At 33.4% G+C, this 22,188-nt stretch overlaps 1 protein-coding gene across 1 annotated transcript in view; it reads right to left on the bottom strand.

The window, feature by feature from the left end:
- Positions 1-679: 679 nt before the first annotated feature.
- Positions 680-22,188, bottom strand: part of LOC124535741 — a 26,621-nt gene continuing 5,112 nt past the window's right edge. The window contains exons 2-3 of the mRNA XM_047112053.1: positions 6,479-9,048; positions 680-839 (exon numbers count right to left, since the gene is read on the bottom strand). Coding sequence (XP_046968009.1) covers positions 725-839; positions 6,479-9,048 — 2,685 coding nt within the window. The 3' untranslated portion in view covers positions 680-724. The remainder of the gene's footprint in view (positions 840-6,478; positions 9,049-22,188) is intronic.

Raw genomic sequence — 22,188 nt, 5'->3', positions numbered from 1 at the left:
CTGACATATTTTTGTAATATTATGATTTTTTTCATGTAACTTATCGACTAACTGTGTTACAATATCAAGGTATCATTATTACTAAACATAACTCTGTTGCATTAGATATTGTTCTTACAAACTTCCATCAATCACAAACGTTAGTCTCTATAAAATAAATATTAAAACTCATTTCAATAAACCAATACCAAATATAAAGTCGCCTTTTTTCATAAAACATTTTGGCGTAATATCAAACTTTTTTAGGCTATCATATCTATTGAAACGAATTGACAATTCTAAACTGTATTTCAATGTCAGAAGGAGTAAAGATATATAACCCTTTCTTTACATATTACATACAACTCACTAATGGCTCAGCTATATTATGCACTACAGGTAGTTGTTGATTAATATAACTATATATGAACCTTAATTTTAGGTTCCAATAACAGCTTTGCCGAAAATCAAAAAGACATTTCGTTATTAATTAATAATGTCCTAAACGCCATTGATTATTTTAGATATCGATAATTGATCACATCTTATCCATTAAATGACAAAGGTCTTTTTAATCTGTACTCCTCTTGGCATTGGAAAACGCTATACAATTGAATATTCTACAAATACTTAATAGTCCTCAATCTACAGTTATCTTAACCTCAAAATGTTCTGTAAACAAAACAATTGGTGTAGTGAAGACTTGGGCGTGTGGGTGTTGGGCGTGTGAGCGTATGGTCTCCGGCTATCGCTGCGTGTTGCAGTGGAACCGGCTGCAGGCGTGGTCGCGGCTGGCGGACATGACGTCACCGAGGTGCGTCGCCACGGCCGCCGCGTTGGCGCTGTTGCCGCGAGATATCCTGCAAACACACCATGACATAAACTTATAGCGTCATCTGATCTATCCATAGTGTTATGTGTGAGTTCTGAGTATTATAATTAGGGTATTACTCGAGTGCCGCGTGTTTCTTATAAAACTCACTAATCCGACTCCGCAAAGTCAATAAATCTTTCTTGGAGCAAGGGAGCAGTTTCTATAATAAAATTCCTCAGACTTTTTAACTTTGCCGTTTCGTAAATTGAAATCGTTTATAAAAAATACATTGGTTTAAAAGACATATTATTCGATACAAGATTTTGTAGGTGATAAAAAAGCTTGGAATTAATACCTGTTGACTTCCACGCAGGATACATTACATACATATATAATTCTATTCAACTAATATTATTGTATTTTTTAAATGTTGTGAAAGAATAACTACTGAGTTTCTTGCCGGTTCTTCTCGGTAGAATCTACTTTCCGAACCGGTGGTATCTTCATTTAATTGTTAAACGACGATTCAGAAGTGCTTGTAAAAGCCCACTCGAATAAAGTTTATTTTGATTTTGTGGTTTGTAGTTTGAGGAACTGGCAGAATGTATGTCACTCTTGTACATATTTTTCTGTTTTATATTGTAGATAGTTGGACGGGAAAATGGACTAGCTGGTGTTAAGTTCTAGCAGTCATAGACAATTGTGTTATAAGAAAGTTACCTAACTATTCTACACATCAACATCACCAATGCGCGGACGTTGGGCCTGTTACACTGGTTCACTCTAGGAAACATCAATACTGAGTATTGATGTTTAGTGATAGTAAATGTGATGATGGTTCGTCCTTACCCGGGCTTGCATAAAGACCTACATATAAGTACATTCATTTCGATACATATAATTAATCAAACATTTTAGTTATTGCAAATTATGCTTATGCATTTTAAAGCTTAGTTTGAAAGTCTCTTGAGTATAGCATCCAAAAGATTGAACTGTAGAGTTATTAAAACAAAACTTGAGACTCATTGATGATCACGATCGTTAAATGACACTATGTGATAAGCGACATTAGCTAAACTAATTCCATTTAAAGGATACACGAATCAAAGTAGCATTTCATCGTAAGTAACTACTTTTGAAGTTTGAACATTACACGAGTGAGACACAAAATTCCCCCCAATACCATTGCCGATAGGCGATTGTTTCATAAACTACTAGGTACTAGTGTATAGTCTTTACTGCGCAAATATGTATCGGCTTTTGAACAGCGCAAACTTTAAATATTTGTAGGTGTAAGTTAGGTTAGTTTTACTACTTATAATGTATTTGTATTTTGTATAACTAAGCCCGTTTACATAATAACTTCTAACTTAATTAAATCTACTGTAAGTTGATGAACTCTGCAAAGTTTCAAGTCAAACGAATAAACGATACGTGAACATATAAAATACATTTTAAGTTCATATTCTTTAAGTATCATGCTAAATGTACAGCATCCATCGATTTGGATTCTATACCTCGAAATTTTAAATTTCATAAATAGAAAACTAACAAGAAAATTAGGAGATACTGATGTCTTGAATAAATGTAGATATATTATATTTCCTTAAAAAAACGGTACTTTATTCTATCTCCTCACTTTTTATCAACGGTGTAATCTTGTATTGAGTAATTTACTTAATAACTGATTTGCATTCATAAAAATTAAGCGTGTTTAATTGCCAACGCTAAAAATATCTGCGGAATTTTGTAGAACCTTGCCCCTGGATGTATTTATTTACTTTGCGGAATCGGAAACATTTTTATTATGATTATGCAGATATATTATGATATTCTGATGTTATATTAAGATTACATATTCCAACTTAATTTTACGTATTGTTTTCCTCACTGATTCTTTTAAATAAATAATTAAATGTACTTAAATTAAATGAGTAGGTAACACAGTGTTGTCAATATCAGCGTTCGATCATTTGTACTTGCGTCTAGAAACGAGATAACATTTCCAAGGAAAGAAGAAAGTAAGGAAGATCGTTTCCCGCGTTTAAGACTTGGGTTCGTATTTCTATGAATCGATGTTATAATTTACTTGAAATAGATATATATTCTGTTCGATTTAATACTACATATAACTTATAGTAACATTTTTTATACACATTTGTCCTTTATTTATTATAGGAATATTTATATTACTAAATATTATGAATTTAAGACAGATTAAAAATAACTGACGAAATGTTAGTGTTGGCGTACTTAATAAAAATGTGGCTTATAACAGATAGATTTAATGATGTTCTTATATGTGAATATGATTTATTGTCTGAGTAGTTGTGGCTTAGAGAATGTAATTTATTGAAAACGATTACAAAAAATACATTCTCTAGTAAAAATAAACAAACTCATTTAAAAACCGCAAAACGAGTTTGGCTTACGAAATAAGTTCACGCTTTTTGCATATGGTATTATAAAATAATAAATAGGTAATAAACACTTTGTTGGTTTCCGCTGGGCATGGGCAGAATGCGGTCGGTTCACTTTCACCGCATTCGCGTATCCGAGTGTTATGTAATTCGGTGACGAGTATCTCAACGCGTCAACGATTTGGCGGCAAACTGTCTGAGGTTGAGGTGACCACAGAAAAGATAATTGTTTTTGTTCACACGGATATATTTTTGGTTTACAGTTTACAAGAGCCCAGTGGTTAGAACAGGTGCATCTTAAAAGATGATTGCGGGTTTGAACCCAGGCAAGCAGTGTTTATAGTTCATATCGAGCTCGGCCATGAAGGAAAACATCCTGAGGAAACATCCATGTGCATAATTTCATAGACATTCTGCCACATGTGTAATTCACCAACCCGCATTAAAACAGCGTGGTGGGATATGGGGACGTTCCAAACCTTATCAAAGGGAGGGGAGACCTTAAGCCAGCAGTAGGAAATTACAGGCTGTTGTTGCTGTTGTTCCAATTCACTATTTAGCCTTCACCTTAGCCCAGCAGTGTGGAATTTACAAATAGGTGTTGTTGTTACGGTTTACTAACGAAATAATTTCAATAAACTGTCGCCAATTCTCGTTGGAAATGGGTTTGGTATCAGATTGACAGCTGACCATGAATGTTAAGCCAATGCAGCTTATAGAATCATGCGTTTCTAGCAAAGGGCTAACGCTAGCAAATATTTAATAATAGAGCGAAGTTTTTAAAATCACAATAAATAATATAGTTATTAATCTGAAAAAAATAAATAAAAGGAGATGAATATTTTTACATTTTTCGTTGTAAAAAATTAGACTTCATAACAAACGTGTAGAAGGTATAAAAATTGTATTCAAGCTTCTGTTAATAAGTAAAATAAAAGTCAGTTATTACGCGATAATACACGAGACAGCATCAACTTGCTAATGAGATAAATCTTCATAATTGTATTCGTAATCACAATGCAGGCCTACTGACACCGTTTCTATATTTGTCATTTAAATAGAAGCTTATCTTGATAAAAATTAACTTGATCATTAAATATTTATATCAATGTAGAAAACTTCACATATTATACATGTATGTATATTTATTATAATAGGTAGGTAATAGGTATATGCGGTCTCATATCTCTTTAAGACATCTTACGATCGACTTCTTCGTTGTTTTTCAAATATGTTCTATTTTCAAAAAAAAAAACTATTGTAACGGACTAATTTTGAAATAGGAAACGAAATACCTTAATTAATTTTCTTTTCAATTCAAAGTATTAGGAGAAATTATCAGAAGTTAATTTTTGAAAATGACTTATTTTGATCCAATTTATAATACGATTTTTCTTTGTTTCGGTATTAGAAAGACAAAGACAATAATTTAAATGTAAATATAAATGATCTTAATCGTCTATTGATAAAGATCTCCGAGCTAAGCCTTTAAGTTTCAAGTGACTCATGCTTACAAAGAAACTAAACTCATTAATCTAATAGGTACATATATAGCTACTTACATTTTAGATTATTACAACTTACTCAATATCTACTTACATTACTTATTAATTTTAATTAATTAAACGTAATTATATATCAATTACAACAAGTGTAATGACATCTTATACAATGTTTTAAACCTGATACCAATCAATATTAATATTTAATTATTTATCGATGTTCAACGTGATTACTTTCACCTTCGAACTAGAAACATAAGTACAAGATAAAAAAATATAGATTATATAATAAAATTGTAACAGGGCCGTGTTCATTCTATAATTAAAAAAAATTAAAAATATATTAATCGCGGAAGACAGTTGTAATCGCTTTTAAGGTTAAAGATATCATTTTAATTAATATTCGTTTCTCGCCAATTCATTTATAATAAATAGAGATTCAGATTAGATTATAAATTTTATAGTTCAGTAAGAAAATCGAATACAAAAACGCGGTAGTACTTTCCGGTAGTAATTCAAGGTAGTGCAAAACGACGCATCTTTTTGTTAATATCTCAAAAGCACTGTCATTGTAATTATTAATAATGTATTAATAAAAATATTACAAAATATTCATTTTGTTATGCTTTTATTGACTTTTGGTTTATAGTCTAATCTGATAAGTTAAAGCTAATTTATTATGAAAAATCCAAAACAACGACATTAATAATAATGATGTTATTATGCTCAGTTTTTTTTGTTGAAATCAACAAATGACTTTAAATGAAAATAGTTGTAACCACACCTGTATAACCAGCTTTAAATATTATACATTTTATCGAAAATTAAAAAATAATTCAACGATGTGCATTGTGAATGCATATATAAATAAATTAAAAACATTTAATATATGTTTTTGTTAATTACGATATTTTTTTTTATGTAATAACTTACTTTCAGTCTCTGTTCTGTGTGTATATAAATTATAGATTTCTCTCGCTTTGCTTTGACTAACATGCAACAACTGTTTCATACATGATTTACAACATAAAAGTAAATGCTATCAGTATAATATATCCTACATGTACCTATCTATAAATATACCTATTAAGTGCATCGATGATTTCGCCATCATCGTGTTACAACTAGACGTAATAAAGTTTGTCCAAAGAATAAAAATGAGATAATAAGAAAGAAGTAAAATTTAGTTTTCCGTATTGTTGTGTTAAGTTGTGGAAGAAAAGTAAGCCAGTGTAACTTCATGAACAAGAGATATAATGAGAATTACTGGTTATAGTTTAATTTACTTCTTATTCGTGTACAAAAACAAGAAATACATATTGGAATATCGTAGACATATTTAATATGTGGCGAATAAATAATCATCTGATGATTTTGAATTAATATTTACATATCATTTTAATGTTTATGTATTTCGAAAGTTGTCATAATATAAAGAATGAGTGTTATATTACGTGAAGAAAGTGTTATCCAACATATTGCGTAACGGGTATATTCAATTGTATTGTTTACTTAGCGTCATCTGACCTTTAGAAAGCTAGGTGAATGCACCCGGAAATACTCGAACGCAGCCTTGGATTTTACTATGTCGCGATGAAAGTGCTCTTTCTCTATACGAATGCAGACGAGCAAAAGTAACACGGACAAGTATATGGTCATCTCCGTCTAGCGGTAGTAAAATTAATTACATACGATTAAAATGCACATAATCTTAGAGAGCCTTCGTAAATAGAACGTGGAGCCGTAAATTAGTAGGTACTTACATTTTTAGAAGAGATTCCATTTTCTTCTCCATTGCAAACAGGGAATCCGAAGACTGCGACGTTAAGACTTTACAAAAGGTAAACTTGGCGCATTGCGAGTCCCTCCAATCCGTCTGCTTCACGAGGTCCAGAGCTGCCGACGTAAGGCTGGACGTGCTCGGGTTACCATCTAAATTTTGCAAGTCATCTGGCATTTCACCGTCTAACGCTCTCTTAACGCTACGCCTTTGTCTAACAAAAATATTCTTATACGGATTATAGATGCTAACCGCGTCTCTTTTCGCACGACTGCCTTCGACATTGTCTGGTGACATAACAACGTATACATTTTCACTCGGCATTTTGTAATTATCATCATAGTATTGCTGTCTGCTTAGTATCTTCCTGTCGATGTCGTATGGAGCGTTAGCAAAGGATCGCTTGTGTTCTTTTTCTATTTCATCTAAAGTATCCTCTTCATTAGCACTACGCATGATATTGACATCCAGCAGTCTGCCAACCGCTACTGCTCCTAATCCTAGAGCAGCACCACCGGCCATCAATCCCAGCGCTGGCAACATTGCGGGAGCCCCTGATGCAGCAGCTGCTACACCGATTTTATCTTGAGCGTATCTCTGACTTTGTAAAGAATTAGACGGATAAAGACCCAAGTTGTGTGATATTTTATGAGTTGCTTCGACAAGGGGATCAAGAACAGGTTGCGTCACTTTAGCGATTGGCTCGATAAGAGGTCTCGTAAACTGGTGAACTGTCTCACTGGCGGTGTTAATCGTGTCTTTCATTGAATCCGTAAATCTTTGCCATAAAGATGGTTCAGGAACTCGTTTTACGTAACCGTAGCCGTAAGGATATCTACTGTGAGAATTGTCATAGTATGAAAATTTATTGTATTCATCTTCATAGTATCTGTTTGCGGTCGGTCCATTGTTTTGACTACGTTGTTGGTTGTAACCATTTATTGGCTCCATCGGATATGGATGAGCGCTTTTAGGTACACTCGTATAATATTTTACTTTACGTTCTTTGTTATCGTAGTTTTCGATATTGTCTCGTGTAGCTTTCGCAGGTTGAATTCCAAGATCAGGATGAGCGTACTGGAGGACAGGATTTCTTACACTTTCGTCAAAACCTGGTTTGGCATTTTTCGGCGTATACATAATTGAATTGGGAAAGTTTACTTCACCTGGATGTTGTAGCATTCGTCTTTGAATGTGACTTTCAGCGTATTCTAAGTCACCATTATGGGCCCGAGAGCTGCGTCCACTGAAATAGTCTCTTTTCAATTCTTGTTCATTAATCTGTTTAATATATTCAATAAGCTTCGAATTTGCCACCTTAGAGTTATCTGCTTTAGTAAAAGGTCCATAACCATTTTTATAGTAATGATTTTCTTTCTTCGGTTTGTATGTGAATGTTGATGGAATGAAGTCATCATTTTCAAATTTGATATTATCGAACTTTGTGAACGGTCCATCTTTCTGCTCAAAATTATCATCTTTGGTAAAAGGGCCTAAATTTTGTGATGGCTCTTCCGCTGCTATATCTGGGTAAACGTCTGCTTCAGGTATAGCTCTTGGGGGAGTGTAGCCTTCAGGGTACGGCACTAATTCTCCGTTCACGACTCTCGCATTTCTCCAAGTTTTCTTATCAGACTCATCGTCAGGCACTCTAATGCCTTGTATTTCTGGTATGCCATCTTCGCCAAGTGTAAGTATTGATCTACCGCGCTTGTTGTTATACTTATCCAAAGCTTTCTTTATATACATGGACTCAGAACTCACCACAACTGGATCAGGTACTTTAAAAGATTTTTCATTATCATCAGACACTTTTGTACTTACTACTTCTATGTACACTGGGTTTCTATCATTCTTTATAACTGGGTTGTGAGGGTCGAATCTGTAGCTTTTGATAGGACTGTTGTAATCCATAAAGCTGGCTGAAGTTATATAAACTCGTTTGTTTTCAGTTTTTTTGTCGTTATCGTATGTTGGATAGTAATTTGAGGTTTCAGGGTCCGCCTCCGGCTTTTTACCATCTTCCTGGATATGAGACTCGGGATAAACAGAAACTGGGGACCAGTTACCGTATTCTGCTTTGACATCTGCAAAATCATCATGTTTGTTTCGGTTTAAATAATAGTCGTAGCCGGCTAGATCGCTGCTAACTGAACCGAAATGAAGTTTTCTCTGGTCCCTCGATTCCGTTTTATTTTTATTGTCGTCCGTACTATTATTGTTATTAACTCTAGCAGTCGTTAGTGTAGTCCGCACAGAAATCGTAGTTGGCGCTGGTGAAGTACTACTGCCATAAGTAGTTGATTTTGCATCTTTCTTCTTGACTATTAATTGTGTTAAATGACCTGATTTGGTTCTCACATTGAGGGTCTGAGTTTCGTGAGGATTCAGACTCCTGGAAACCTTCAGCTCGGTCCGCGTTGTCCGTGAGGGTAGAATGGTGGTTCGGATAGTTTTGGTGGTTGTGGTATTTTCACTGGGATCTGCTCTTGCACTGATTGCGCAGAACAGCCACAGAATGGCACATATCCGTATTTGGCTTACGGGAGCCATCTGAAACAAGAGAAAACACTAATAAATATATGGTTTATAGAAATATTTTTCTAATATTTTGACGCTATTCTAGACTAGAAATGATCAAACATAACACGAATTTTGCACATTTAATAACAAGTGTATACCTCAGTAGGTCACATGTGAATCATGATCTCACTGCCTATGATATTATGCAAGGTGGAATACTTGTCGGCCATGATTTATGCTTTGTACCTGTTATAGAACCAGCTCTGACATAACCATAATGCTTATTATATTTATTCATAAACTTTCTTATTTGAATATCATATTGATGGTAATTTATTTTCTATACAGATTATATAAAGGTGCCGTGTTCGTGTTTTAAACAAGCTAATTTTAGCAACTAATGATATCAATTCATGATTCTTAAAATCAAATCTCATTCAAAGGATGTAACTGTATAAAATATTTCATTGTTCATAAAAAGTGTAGGTATTTAAAATAAGAATGAAATAATGTAGCTTAAATAATATTCTAAGTAAGTAAGTGATGACCGATGTTTTATAGTCTTTACCGAAAGAAACTTCACTTTTTCCAATGGAATGCCTAAAATCAACATTCGAAGCGCGTTCTGTGGCGTTAATGATATCCACCGTGACCAGTGATAGAGTGACAGTTCATGTTTTAAATTTAATGGTTCGATGTTTCGAATTTCACGCATTGTCTTCACAATGACCGAAATTATTTCTAAACTGCATGCCAGCTGCAATGGCAATAAAAAGTGAATCAAATTATATGAAAAAGCTACATTCTAACGGAAAATATTATGGAATACGTAAATTACAATAAAATTAGATATTTTATCAAGACAAGCAATATATGATGATGTCACATATCTCAAAAATAAAAAAAATAAAACTGTTTGGCATAATTGCATAAATAAAGAAATCCAAATAAGAAATTGCGCACAGTGCACACACGTGCATTGTCACGAAAATATAATTATTATTGATGTTGTAGAGTGTTGAATGAAAGCATCCCTTTCTTTTTCAAAGCGATTATATTAGAAAGTAATTTAAGCTGTCATAATGAAAAAAAAGATAAACTTTTCTCCTCTCGTTCATCTCGATGGCATCAAACACTAACTTTAATAAAACTGAATGAAATGAATTCGTTACATTTAATCGGTATCGTCGCAGCTGGAAAACGGTCACACGTCTTAAACAATTTCCCAACACTTTCACTAAAAATCAATTCGCTTGTAATACACAATTTACACGGTGTTTTCACTGCTTATTTTATATCAATTGACTTCTATTCATAAATCTTTCTAATAAAATACGAATAATCCTTTGAAAGAAATCGCTGCATTTGTTGCCTATCATTTTGTAAATTTTGTTAATCATTACGCATCATTTAGTTTTAGTTTTGGCTTTAGAAATATATAATGTTTGATAATCAATTAAATATTTTATCTGTGTATTAGAATTAAAAATGACTAGATTATATAGTCGAAATGAGACGAGGCTTAAGTCCAGTAGTGGAACCTATTTACCTTAATTTCAAAAATATATACTTATTTAGTAAGTTAACTTAAAGTTATTTTTTTTTGCAATTGACAGTATAATTTTAATTTTTAATAAAGGAATTACTTTAATCGGAATAAATAAAAGAAATACTTTATAGTTTTTTCGTCGAAAGTAAACGTTTGTAATAAAAGAAATTGTAAAAAATCTCGTTGGCGTGAACACTTTTTACAATGCAATAATAAATTCTAATAATGATCGATGCGCCGTAATAATTTTTGTGAGTATGTTATATAGAGAAAAACATTTTACAAGCTATAATATAAAAGTGAGAACATTTCTATTTATGTTTCAAACATGGTCAAATGTTGTTTAGGTGCTTGGTAGTAGGGCTTTGTAAACGTCGTTTCGGTTTGTACCATGCCCTCATCAGATATTCTACCTCCAAACAGCACTACTCAATATCGTTGCGGTTTGAAGGGCAAGTGAGCCAGTTATCATAATCAGGTCATGCTCTGACCAATTTAGATCACGGCGATTATTGTACGCAAACACAATAGTCCAAATAATACCAACAGCATCATAATCTGACATGCCCTAGAAGAGTTCAGTACTTAAATATGAGATATAAATATGAGACAACATCACATACATTACTCTGATCCCAATGTATCAAGCTGAAGCACTTGTGTTATGGAAATCAGAAGTAACGACGATACCACAAACACCCAGACCCAAGACAACATAGAAAACTAATGGTAATCTACATCGACTCGGCCGGGAATCGAACCCGGGACCTCAGCGTGGCGTACCCATGAAAACCGGTGTACACACCACTCGATCATGGAGGTCGTCACTTAATACGGCTAGCTTCCTAGTCTAGACTAGTCTGACCCCGGGTTTAAACTTAGAACATCGAGGTTTGCAGCCTTAAAATCCAACTCTAGGTTAACGAGGCCTTTAAATTATTTTAATCATGGACCAGATAGCATCCGATCGTCACGCTGACTGAGTTGTAATTATTTGAGCTTATAGACCTTTAGTGGAATTGAATGATACAGGCACTAAAGTGTCCAGGACGCGATTACTAGAGCGGAGATAATTACAGCATCACTTTGCGATGTTATACAGATTAACTTTACGGTTTTCGAGCGTAATTTAACACCAATGCCAGTCTATTATAATGTTTTGTTTTAAATATTATAATTATGTTTAAACAATTATTTCAACATCTGATCATATTTGGATACACTATTTATTTTGTTCAAGTATTTTGGTAAGGAAGTAAAAAATAAAATTATACTATTCTTTCAGTATGAATATATAATCTGTTATTTAAACTTTTAATAGGCGGGCCGAAATGAATCAAATCAACCGATTTAAACCTCTCTATGCTTCAACGGTCGGTTTCGTTTTTTGATCGATGGTGAAGCATAGTGGCAGAAAGTCACTTTGTTAATAAAACAATTACTCATAAATAATATACAACGTGATATTTATAAAGTAACTAAAGTAAAGTAACAGCCTGTACATTTCCCACTGCTGAGATAAGGCCTCCTCTTCAATGAAGGAGAGGGTTTGGGACATATTCCACAACGCTATTCCAATGCGAGTTGGTGGAATGCACATGTGGCAGAATTTCGATGAAATTAGACACATGTAGATTTCCTTACGATGTTTTCCTTCACCGCTGAGCACGAGATGAATATAAATACAAATTAAGCACATATATATAGCGGTGCTTGCCTAGGTTTGAACCCGCAATCATCGGATTGATAAGATGCACGCGTTCTAACCACTGGGCCATCTCAGTGATATTTATATCGAGGTAAATTTTAACGTAACATAATATTTTATTTCGATTAGTATGTTTGCGCGAAGCCTGTTTACTTTGCAACAACGTTACGGGTTTTGGTCAAACATTGTAATATGTAATAACAGGTTGCTTTATGTACAATGTAGGCCATTTCACGCCTTTGTTTTCTTTTCTCTTTTCATCGTTTCCTCGTGTTGTGTGCGCATGCGCGTGCGATGGAAATCGTTTTCACATGCAACGCGTTTAGAAACTATGACCCAATTATGTTATTGTCACTTAACTTTTAATATTTGGTTGCGCTATACGGTTTTTTTAGTAAAGTAAAGTTAATAGTCTCATGTTGCGTAAATATTGTGTTCATCAAAGTAGAATAATACTTCTTGTACAAGAACAGCTAAGATTTATATTTATTAGTTCCTTGATTTAGAATTAAAATGAAAGGAAAAGTCGCACTAATATTTTAAATGCGAAAGTAATTCTTTCCGCTGAATATAACTAAACTGCAGAACATGTGACGTCTCATAACATTTTTAGTCAACTTTGTAAAGAAGGAGATTTTGATAACAATCTGGGCGCTAATTCTACTAATAAATTATCACTTAATCGCAATCAAATTAAAACTATATAGGTTAAGAATGTTAATACTATTCAGTTGCGAGAAATTGTATAAGTAGAATTGGCCCTCAGTTACGTAGTCAAAGTTGGAACGGAAATGTGTCATAACCGTTATAAGTCAGTAAAATAGGTCCAATTTTCCCTTTCGTTTGTTGTTAATCAAAATCTTCCGTGATATCTCTGTGCCAGGATACTTTACGTTGAAATAAGGAGCAATTAAAAAAATCGAATATTTCAAAGAAATATTTTTAGTATTCGCGTTTCGTTAAATTTATTAATAATTATTGTTATAATTATGTGTGACATAGTAATACTTTTTACAGTTTAATGATTTAATCATACAAACATACGGTAATTAACGTATTAAGAATGTACATATAAAAATAATGATATTTATTATTAGTTACAAGTAACTAATAAATAAAATGCAAATATTTTCTATAAATCGTGTGAGGTTATTTGTCATAATTGAAAAGGTAATTTCCACTATGTGCAAGGTCAACGGCCTGTCCGGCCACCATGAAAGTGAAATCGATGCGCTCGCGCAGGCAACGTCCACGAGATTAATTCTTACAACGGAACTGGACGGTGCCGGCTACGGCATGCGTGTGGAAAATACTGTGCTGTGTACATTTTCTAATACATAATCGTATGGTTTTGTTATTTATTTAGCTTATTTCAGAACCAGTTTTCATAACATAGCGTTAACAGTATATTTTATGTATATTTAAGTATAAACAACCCTAAGTGTTGTGTGTTGATATTGTAAATAAAAAATATTATAAATAATTTGACTTAAAACGTTTGTCAATAACAACGAATTATAAAATTACTATTCATGACTAAACACTATTGGCTAATGATACATTACTAGATCTTAAATTAAATACAAATGAATTGAATTAGTACAGTCACTCCTTTCGCGAGACTTACTAAGAAAAGGATTTTTGGAGATTTTAACTTAACGTGGGTTTAATGAAAACTTTGTATGAAATTCACCCATATCAAGTAAGGACGGACGATGTCTGTCCCTATGTATGCTTAGATCTTTAAAATTACGCTACCGATTTTGATGTGTTTTTTAATAGATAGCGTGATACGAGAGGAAGGTTTTTGTATATAATACATGGGTAATATAGTAAAGTAACACTGATAATTTTAGGAGTTTCTAATGTGATGTCGTAAGTTAACAAATTCTGTAGTATATTTAGCATCAATATTGCGGGTCGCTAGTTAACAATAAAATCGTAAATCGTTTAATTGAATTAATAAATTTCAAAATCCATTTCTCAAAGTACCAGGGCATCATAAATAAAAAGGGCGTTGAGCTGAACGCTTTTCATTGCAAAAGTAATTTGAACCGTTCCATATTGGAGTTACATCGTGATCGTCTACGTACGTATTCTGCATTTAAAACGTTATCTGTTGCAATAATGCAGTTGCAACATCTACTTACAAATGCTCTGAGCTACTTGTGACATTTACTGAATACGGCCTCAGGGTTGGGCAGGATTGTAATTGTGTACGATTTTGTTGGAAATGTATTTTAAAGTAAGAATGATATACGTATAGTTTCATCTACAGTTTGTCAATTTAAACGTAACTGTTACATTTTATTATAGGCTGTTTGTTGGGTTTCCTTGGGTTATAAAAACAAATGATAGTAAATAAAAAGTAAATTTGATATCTTATAGTCTTATTAAGTTTTTAGGCGGATATCAAAACTTTTATTACAAAATCCTATTTAATATTATTTCGTTTAAAGTCGCAAGCTATAATTGTAGTATAAACATAAACACAGGCTAATTGTAAGTTAGGGCGTACGAAGGCATTTTATATAGAACCTTTATAGTGGATAAATGCCGTGCGATAACATTTACCTATCTTGTACACGGTATCTGAAACATATTTAAAATACTTGCTAGATAAAAGTAATAGTACTAAATTAGTTACAAAGGCGTGGCCTATATATAGAAATTGGCGAATTTAATCATAAAAGTTTGTTTGTCTGTGTATACAAAATCGTAATATTTCTTATTTATAAGCATTTCTGAATCGTCAGCATTAAATTGAATATTTAATGGAACTGTCTCTACCGGTTCGAAATGCAGAAGAGGATCGGCAAGAAACTGTTGATAGGTTTTCTGCATAATGAGGTATTTATCTTGTTTTTGTTTGTGTAATCGTAAATCGTTGTGTATAAATAAATAAAAACACGTTAGCTACACTGGCATTATCTTTCGCTCTGTAGTTCTATAAAGACAGGTTCGATATCGCCATCACCATGTATTGCTTGATCGAATTATTTACGACAAGATATCACATTTATAAGAATCATATAAAAACTTGTACCTTACGACTTAGCACTTAACTTGTTTTTTAAATAATAGCAGATGATTTTTGCATACAAAAAAGGTTGTATAGTCAAAATATTTTATTTAATGACAATAATTTTGGTTTGGTTAAGAAAATACCTTCAGTGGTTACATTATAGCAGACATACTTTATTGATACATCTATTTCCTACATAAACAAATAAAATTACCATAACTTCAGATGTTATTTTACTGTTGTATTGTGTATCGATTATACGACTACCGCAAAGTCACACACAATCTTTTATACAAGCCATTGTGTTATGAGGCCAAGGTTCTATCGTGGAAATGCCCATACAAGCGAGCTCGTATATGGCTTCGTCCAAAAACGGATATTACACAAGCGAGGAAACCGAATCGAATTTATGAAAGGCGTGACGTTAGCTTGTAATTACATTGTTACATAAGGAGTCGCGCGAGGAGCCAATTGAAGTATTACACGCACACAACACTTATATATCATTGAAATTAGCTGTCTGTATATCTCGTAATACTTGAACTCGCCGTGCTCATACTGTAGGTACTATACTTATATTTCTATTAGTGTTATTTTGTCATGTTTGTTTCTCATTCGTAATTCCTGTGGACTCGTTTTTGCACATGTAGCAAACACCAAAGGGATCGTTTAAATGGTAGAAGAGTTAAAGCTGCAGCGCCATTTAGTGGCGATTTTGGGTTCGAAGGAGACAAAAAATGCGACAGTAACTGTCTGTTTTCTCTTCGCACTTCTGTTGAATCGATTTATATGAAATTTTGTATGGAGACAGGAAGGACACAGGCTACATTTTCTAATTCACCCCACAAGGTGATAAAAGGGGATGTGACGGTATCTGTGCGCGTAAGTAAAGCCGAAGGCGTTAGTAATACATTAAATAAGATTCACGCGTTCGAGTCACGGCGCCATCTCCTGCACTAGATTTGTTTTAAATAAATTTAATAACGGACCACTATAAAAAAAAAAAAAACATAAAAATCTACTTAGTGCAGATCACGATAATTAATGAGTATTTATCGCAATCACAGCTAGAGTGGGGGGGGGGAGGGGCGCTCGTCTCGATGTAATTACAAACCAAATGAGGTGAAAGCCTTACGCAATGCTAAGCCCGATGACGAATGCTCTGATGTTCTGATGATATTCGCATTCTTTATTTTACTCTTTGACTTTTAACGTCATATCCAATCCATGCATCATTTGTCTCGGCCACTTCAATGTATGATATTTTTATTTTTAAAAAGGCATACACATAAGTACTGCAAGCCTTAAGTGGTGATATTCTATAATAAAAATAAAGCAATACTAAATCTGTTGATGCGAAATTTAAGACTTTAAATGCTTAGTATCAATAATTACGCTAAGCCACTTAACTATTGCTATTTGTTGATACAGAGAATAACTCGCGACGGTGTGGTAACTGCATAAAGTATACCCATAAGATCACACATCATTGATAGAAACAAGGAATTGAGACTGTGAAGCCTTAATAATCACTAAAACTTCTGTATTTGGATAATGAGTACATTCACACAGTTGCTTCTGTGTAATATTAACAAAGATAATTGTCTGTATTACGATACATAATTTTTAAATTATCTCTTCGTGTCGCTCCGTCGTAAACTTACAGAATATTAATAACTAAAAGATAATTAGCACGACTTGTTCTATTGGACAAGCTATGAATACCATTTACCTATAATGTTCTTATATCTTATTCTATTAGCAATTATGCTTATATTTCCCACAGGTTTGTGTCGCATAACACAAAGTTTCAAAACTGATCGTTGCATACGCATGTATCAGAATTTATTTTGATTCATGTATTATACAATATCAGTCACTATTCAGTTTTGTGCCTAATTTTAGGTTAAGTATATTTGGTATTTTAAGATATACATATTCACTGGGGTGTGTAGTTGTGTGTAGGTGTGTTAATGCAATGCTACGTACACGAGATCACACAGACCAGTGAACAGATATGGATTCTAATTAACGCACCTGCCCTGATAAACATCCATTACTTGGCTGTTCTTCCAAGGTATTCAAGTTTCATATGAAAAGTTTCGTCATCTCTGACAATAATATATGTATATATATAAAGGTATTAGTAGAATTATAAGATCAAGTTATAAGTTTGACGTTAGGTACTGGCTATATAATATGCAGTAAATGTTATGTTGACCGTAGAAAACAATAAGTGTTTAATTGACCAGATATTTTAGTAGTAGCCTAGTTTTATGATCTTTGTAGTTTCAACGACCACGTAACGGAAGTGCTATTAGTACCAGCAAGAACGGAGTATATGAAACCGTTGATCCTGCGTCAAATCACTCCCCTCGTGTCAGATTCCCGTCTGATTAGTGAGTGCCACTGAGTCCGCGCTTGCGCTGTCGACATTGACTGTGCGACCGACATCATTTACCACATCACATATAAACATATATAACGTTGTAATTTTAATTGCCCTAAAAAGTTACATCGAAGTTTTGAGGTGAAATCTTAGCGAACATTTCACTTAAAAAACTGTTTGATTGTTACAAGTTTCAAATACTCAATCGGTATTGATCAAATAGACATCATTATTTATTGCCTGTTATAATAGCTGTTTCTAATGTCATCGCGTGTTACATTCTAATAAAACTTGCGTGGCGTGTTACAACTTAAGCATATTGACGTCTATCATATACAATTATACATACGGCTCATAATGTTGTTACACATTTAAAACATTTCTGATATTTTTATGTAATTTATAGATGCTATATATTTTGTTTTCGGAATTGCGTGAATCTTTCTAATAATATGAATAGGAAACTGTGTCTGAAACCAATTACACTTAAACTAGACTGATGCTACAATTAAAAAAATACATTTTAAACTATAAGGGTTACCCTTGATACTAAATATTAATCTCAATAATCATAGTAAAGTAACAGCGTGTAAATTTTCCACTGCTAGGCTAAGGCCTCCTCTCCCATTAAGGACAGTGTTTGGAACATATTCCACCACGCTGTTCCAATGCGGATTGGTGGATAGTGATAGTGGAATAATATGAAACCTAAAATATTAATTAGAGATGAAATTTTCCCCCTTGAAGAAACTTTGAAGAAATGTTTTTTTTAGTTTGTAAGTTATATTTGCGTATTAGAGATTAATTGGACATGACCTCCCATGGTAAGGAGGCACTGTTGCCTATAGATGTTGGTGTTTTCAGAAATATTAACCAATCCTTATATCGGTTATGCAGTCAACCACAGGCACTACCGCTACCATTCTATATGTTATACTACGCAGAAGGTTTTGCAGGAAGCAATACCTCAGTGATATTATTTTTAATGTTCAATAAAAATATTGTTATTAATTGTATTCTTAATAATTTCTTGAGCTAAACTAATATACATATCTGATTATTGTAATGAAAGCAACAGTTGAAAGGTGAATGGCACCGTTCCCACGTGTCGGCCCAGAGACGACCAATTAGGCGTCTGATTAGTTCGATAGCACCTCGGCTCGCGTAATTATCTCCAATGAGTGTCAATCTCTTCCATTCGATGTTACACTCACGTAATTAAACCGTAAGTTTATCGTGTTGATTGATTTTTAAGTTTCGTTTATTTATTTTTTATGTAAGGAAATTTTAGATGGTTTTTATATGTTGTTGTTAGTTTGTGATTGGGCAACGTTAGGTATCACCTTGTCATTTTCTGTCGTCAAATAGTAACACTTAGTAGTGAGTGAATGAGCTTAGAGTGCGCCACTGCCCTAGAGCCCTGTGACCTGCTACCACTTAGTAGCACTTTTGGCAGTCTACCTACTCATTTTATATATAAAAAATCGTTATATTTATCATTGCTTTTATATGGAATATATGGCGGACTAGCATATGAGCCACCTGATAGGAAGTGGTCATCATCACCCATAGACATTGACGCCGTAAGAAATATTAACTATTCCTTACATCGTCAATGCGCCACCAACCTTGGGAACTAAGATGTTATGTACCTTGTGTTTGTAGTTACACTGGCTCACTCACCCTTCAAACCAGAACACAACCATACTGCGTACTGTTGTTTAGCGGTAGAATATCTGATGAGTGGGTGGTACCTACCCAGGCGGGCTTGCACAAAGCCCTACAACCAAGTGAAGTTTATTCATCTGTGACGATTTAGCACCTGTCACCTCGCCTACTTATAATATTTGCAAGACGTAAGATTAATTTCTTAGAGGGTAGATCTAAATTAATGTTCTCATAAAACAATAACGCTAACATTATAAGCCGCAGTTTGTATGAACTGAAAAAAAGTAATTTTCTCTCTCGATAAGCAAAATTTTCACATCGTCAAGTATTTTATCGCCGTTTGTTGTTCTGAGAAGTCTTCCGACTAATTTCAAATTTCCCACGTCGTTATGACTCTCAATTATTATCGAAGTACTTCGCTTTGGATAATTAAGGAATTCGAATGAATTCACATAATGACAGGTGATTAATATTTGTGAAAATGAAAATATTTTTGGTGAAATTTAACAAAACGCACGGTTTGCTTGTTTTTTACGAACCAGTAAAAATTAATGAAGTATATAATTAAGGATAATTACGATAAGGAATTGGCCCCAGCTTACACAAACAATACAAAATCAATATCATACAATTTCTTACACGAGATGAATCATATACACAATGGTCATAAGTATTCTAAATGTAATTAAGTTATATAAAATAATATAAAAATGAAAGTTCCGTTCTGTTGTTAGGAACAAAAAACTATTAATTGAATTAGCATAGAACTTTCACATAAGCTTTCAGTTTCCAGATTGTTATTTTAGTTTTATTTGTTGTTTTTTACGTCTGTTTGTGTTACGTCAACGACGTTGAAGAGAAAATTACTGCATTGCGGTACACGCACGGAATATAAATTCATTAGATTATTTTTTTTTAATTTTATATCAAAAAGAACTAGTGATGACTACGTACAAGATTCGCTATAAAGCACTCTTAGAATAATCCTTGTGTCGTTGTGTTTTAGTTTCCGTTTGAATTGTGTCCGAGCAAGTTTCACTAAACACGAGGGACATCAAACTACAGCCTATGTCTAATGATTGGAAGGTTACGAACAAACCGTTACATATTACGGCCTTCTTAGTATTAAAGTAGCTCTGTCTGTCTGCGTATTTATTTCTCTTTTGCGACCATACCATTGAAACAAACTTGATTATATTTGTTATGTAGCAAACTTGAACTCCAAATAAAGACATAGGCAGCCTATGTCTATTCAATCTCAGCAGCGACAACTATTTTGACATAAAAAAATATCACTACATATAAAATAGCTTTCAGTAACACTAATATATAAAAAAAAATAGTTAAGTCCATATCTATGTATATATGTAAGTAATAAATTAAGCTATTATGTTATTAAAAAATATGCGTTAATGGTAAATTGTGACCTGAATTCAAAAGTTCATCGGGATGAAATTTTCACTATCGTAAACAAAACCTGAGACTTGTTCGTTAATTACATTTAACGAATGAGTTTACTTTTTATTGATTCAATATTGAAGAAGACAAGAATGTGTGTCACTTGGGATGCGATTACGCTTAAAGAGATGGTTATTGGTGTCTCACGAGTGTCTAGCGATAAAGTTATGCGACACAATGACTGGACAATACTAATATGGTATGTGTTTTGGGCTTCTGCTATTATGGCGCCGTTTAACATTGAATATTAAACGATTAATTATGTAATAGGCCACTACACTTACGTCGCTACTGTCTTAAATCTTCCAAAGACACGGATGCAAATATTCTGTATTTAAAAATATCCGACTCATGGCATTTAGAGGGATTATTATGGCGCCTAAATATTTGAACGTTTTATAAAAGTAACCTAAATATTTTCGGAATATATCTAATGTTAGTAAAACCGATCACCGGCACTACATGTACATGTTTTGAGTTATTATTTAGCGGCATTTTATTATAGAAACGAAAATTCTGCCCTAGGAAATAAATTAGATGAATTATATTAATACTACATTTTAAGCTGGAGGTTGTAAACGCGAACAGAGCCGCGGGCAGCTATTTATAAGGCATTTAGACTGTAAATGTGTTCGTAATAATTGGTGACATGCAACTGGTGTACTATTAGATGAAAGTTATTTTGAACTGATGGTAGAACGGAAATTAACCCAAAGTTATTAATTTCGGGATATTTACCATGTTTTTTTATTGTTCACGAGAATATGAGAATGAGAATAAATATCCCGCAATTTATAACTTTAGTAACAAAAATAACCATGTTAATTTAAAATCTTATTTGGAAATTAATCCAGTTCGAAACATTGTCAAATTATTTTAGATTAAAAATGGGGGAGCTTTTATTTTCATTTTAAGTCATTATAGTCGCGGATTAGGGGGTTATAGCTGAGACAATAATAATATGAGAGAAAAACAGGAGACTTTCTGCATAATGTGATTTTGCGAATGGGAGCCAGGATGTTTTGCGCACATTGGGATGTGCCTTAATCCAGCAGTGCTTGGCTGCTCGAGACAAAAGTTAAGTGAGGGTCTCAATACTGCTAACAAACACACTGTCACAATCACAATCGAATTCAGTTTGATCGAAGTTAGATTGGACTATAATCGAAATTGTAATGTATCATATATAAATAAGTAGAATTGTCCCTGAGTTATACGCTGGATTTTATTAACTTTGTGCAATCCTATCTAAGCAGGTACCACCCACTCATCAGTTATTCTACTGCCAAACAACAGAATTTAGGATGAGTGAGCTAGTGTAAGTACAGGCACAAGAGACAAAACATCGTAGTAATCAAGTTTAGTGGCGCATT

This window comes from Vanessa cardui, chromosome 15 (genome assembly GCF_905220365.1).
Source record: "Vanessa cardui chromosome 15, ilVanCard2.1, whole genome shotgun sequence".
Lineage (NCBI taxonomy): Eukaryota > Metazoa > Arthropoda > Insecta > Lepidoptera > Nymphalidae > Vanessa > Vanessa cardui.
This window is presented reverse-complemented; position numbering and strand designations above follow the sequence as displayed.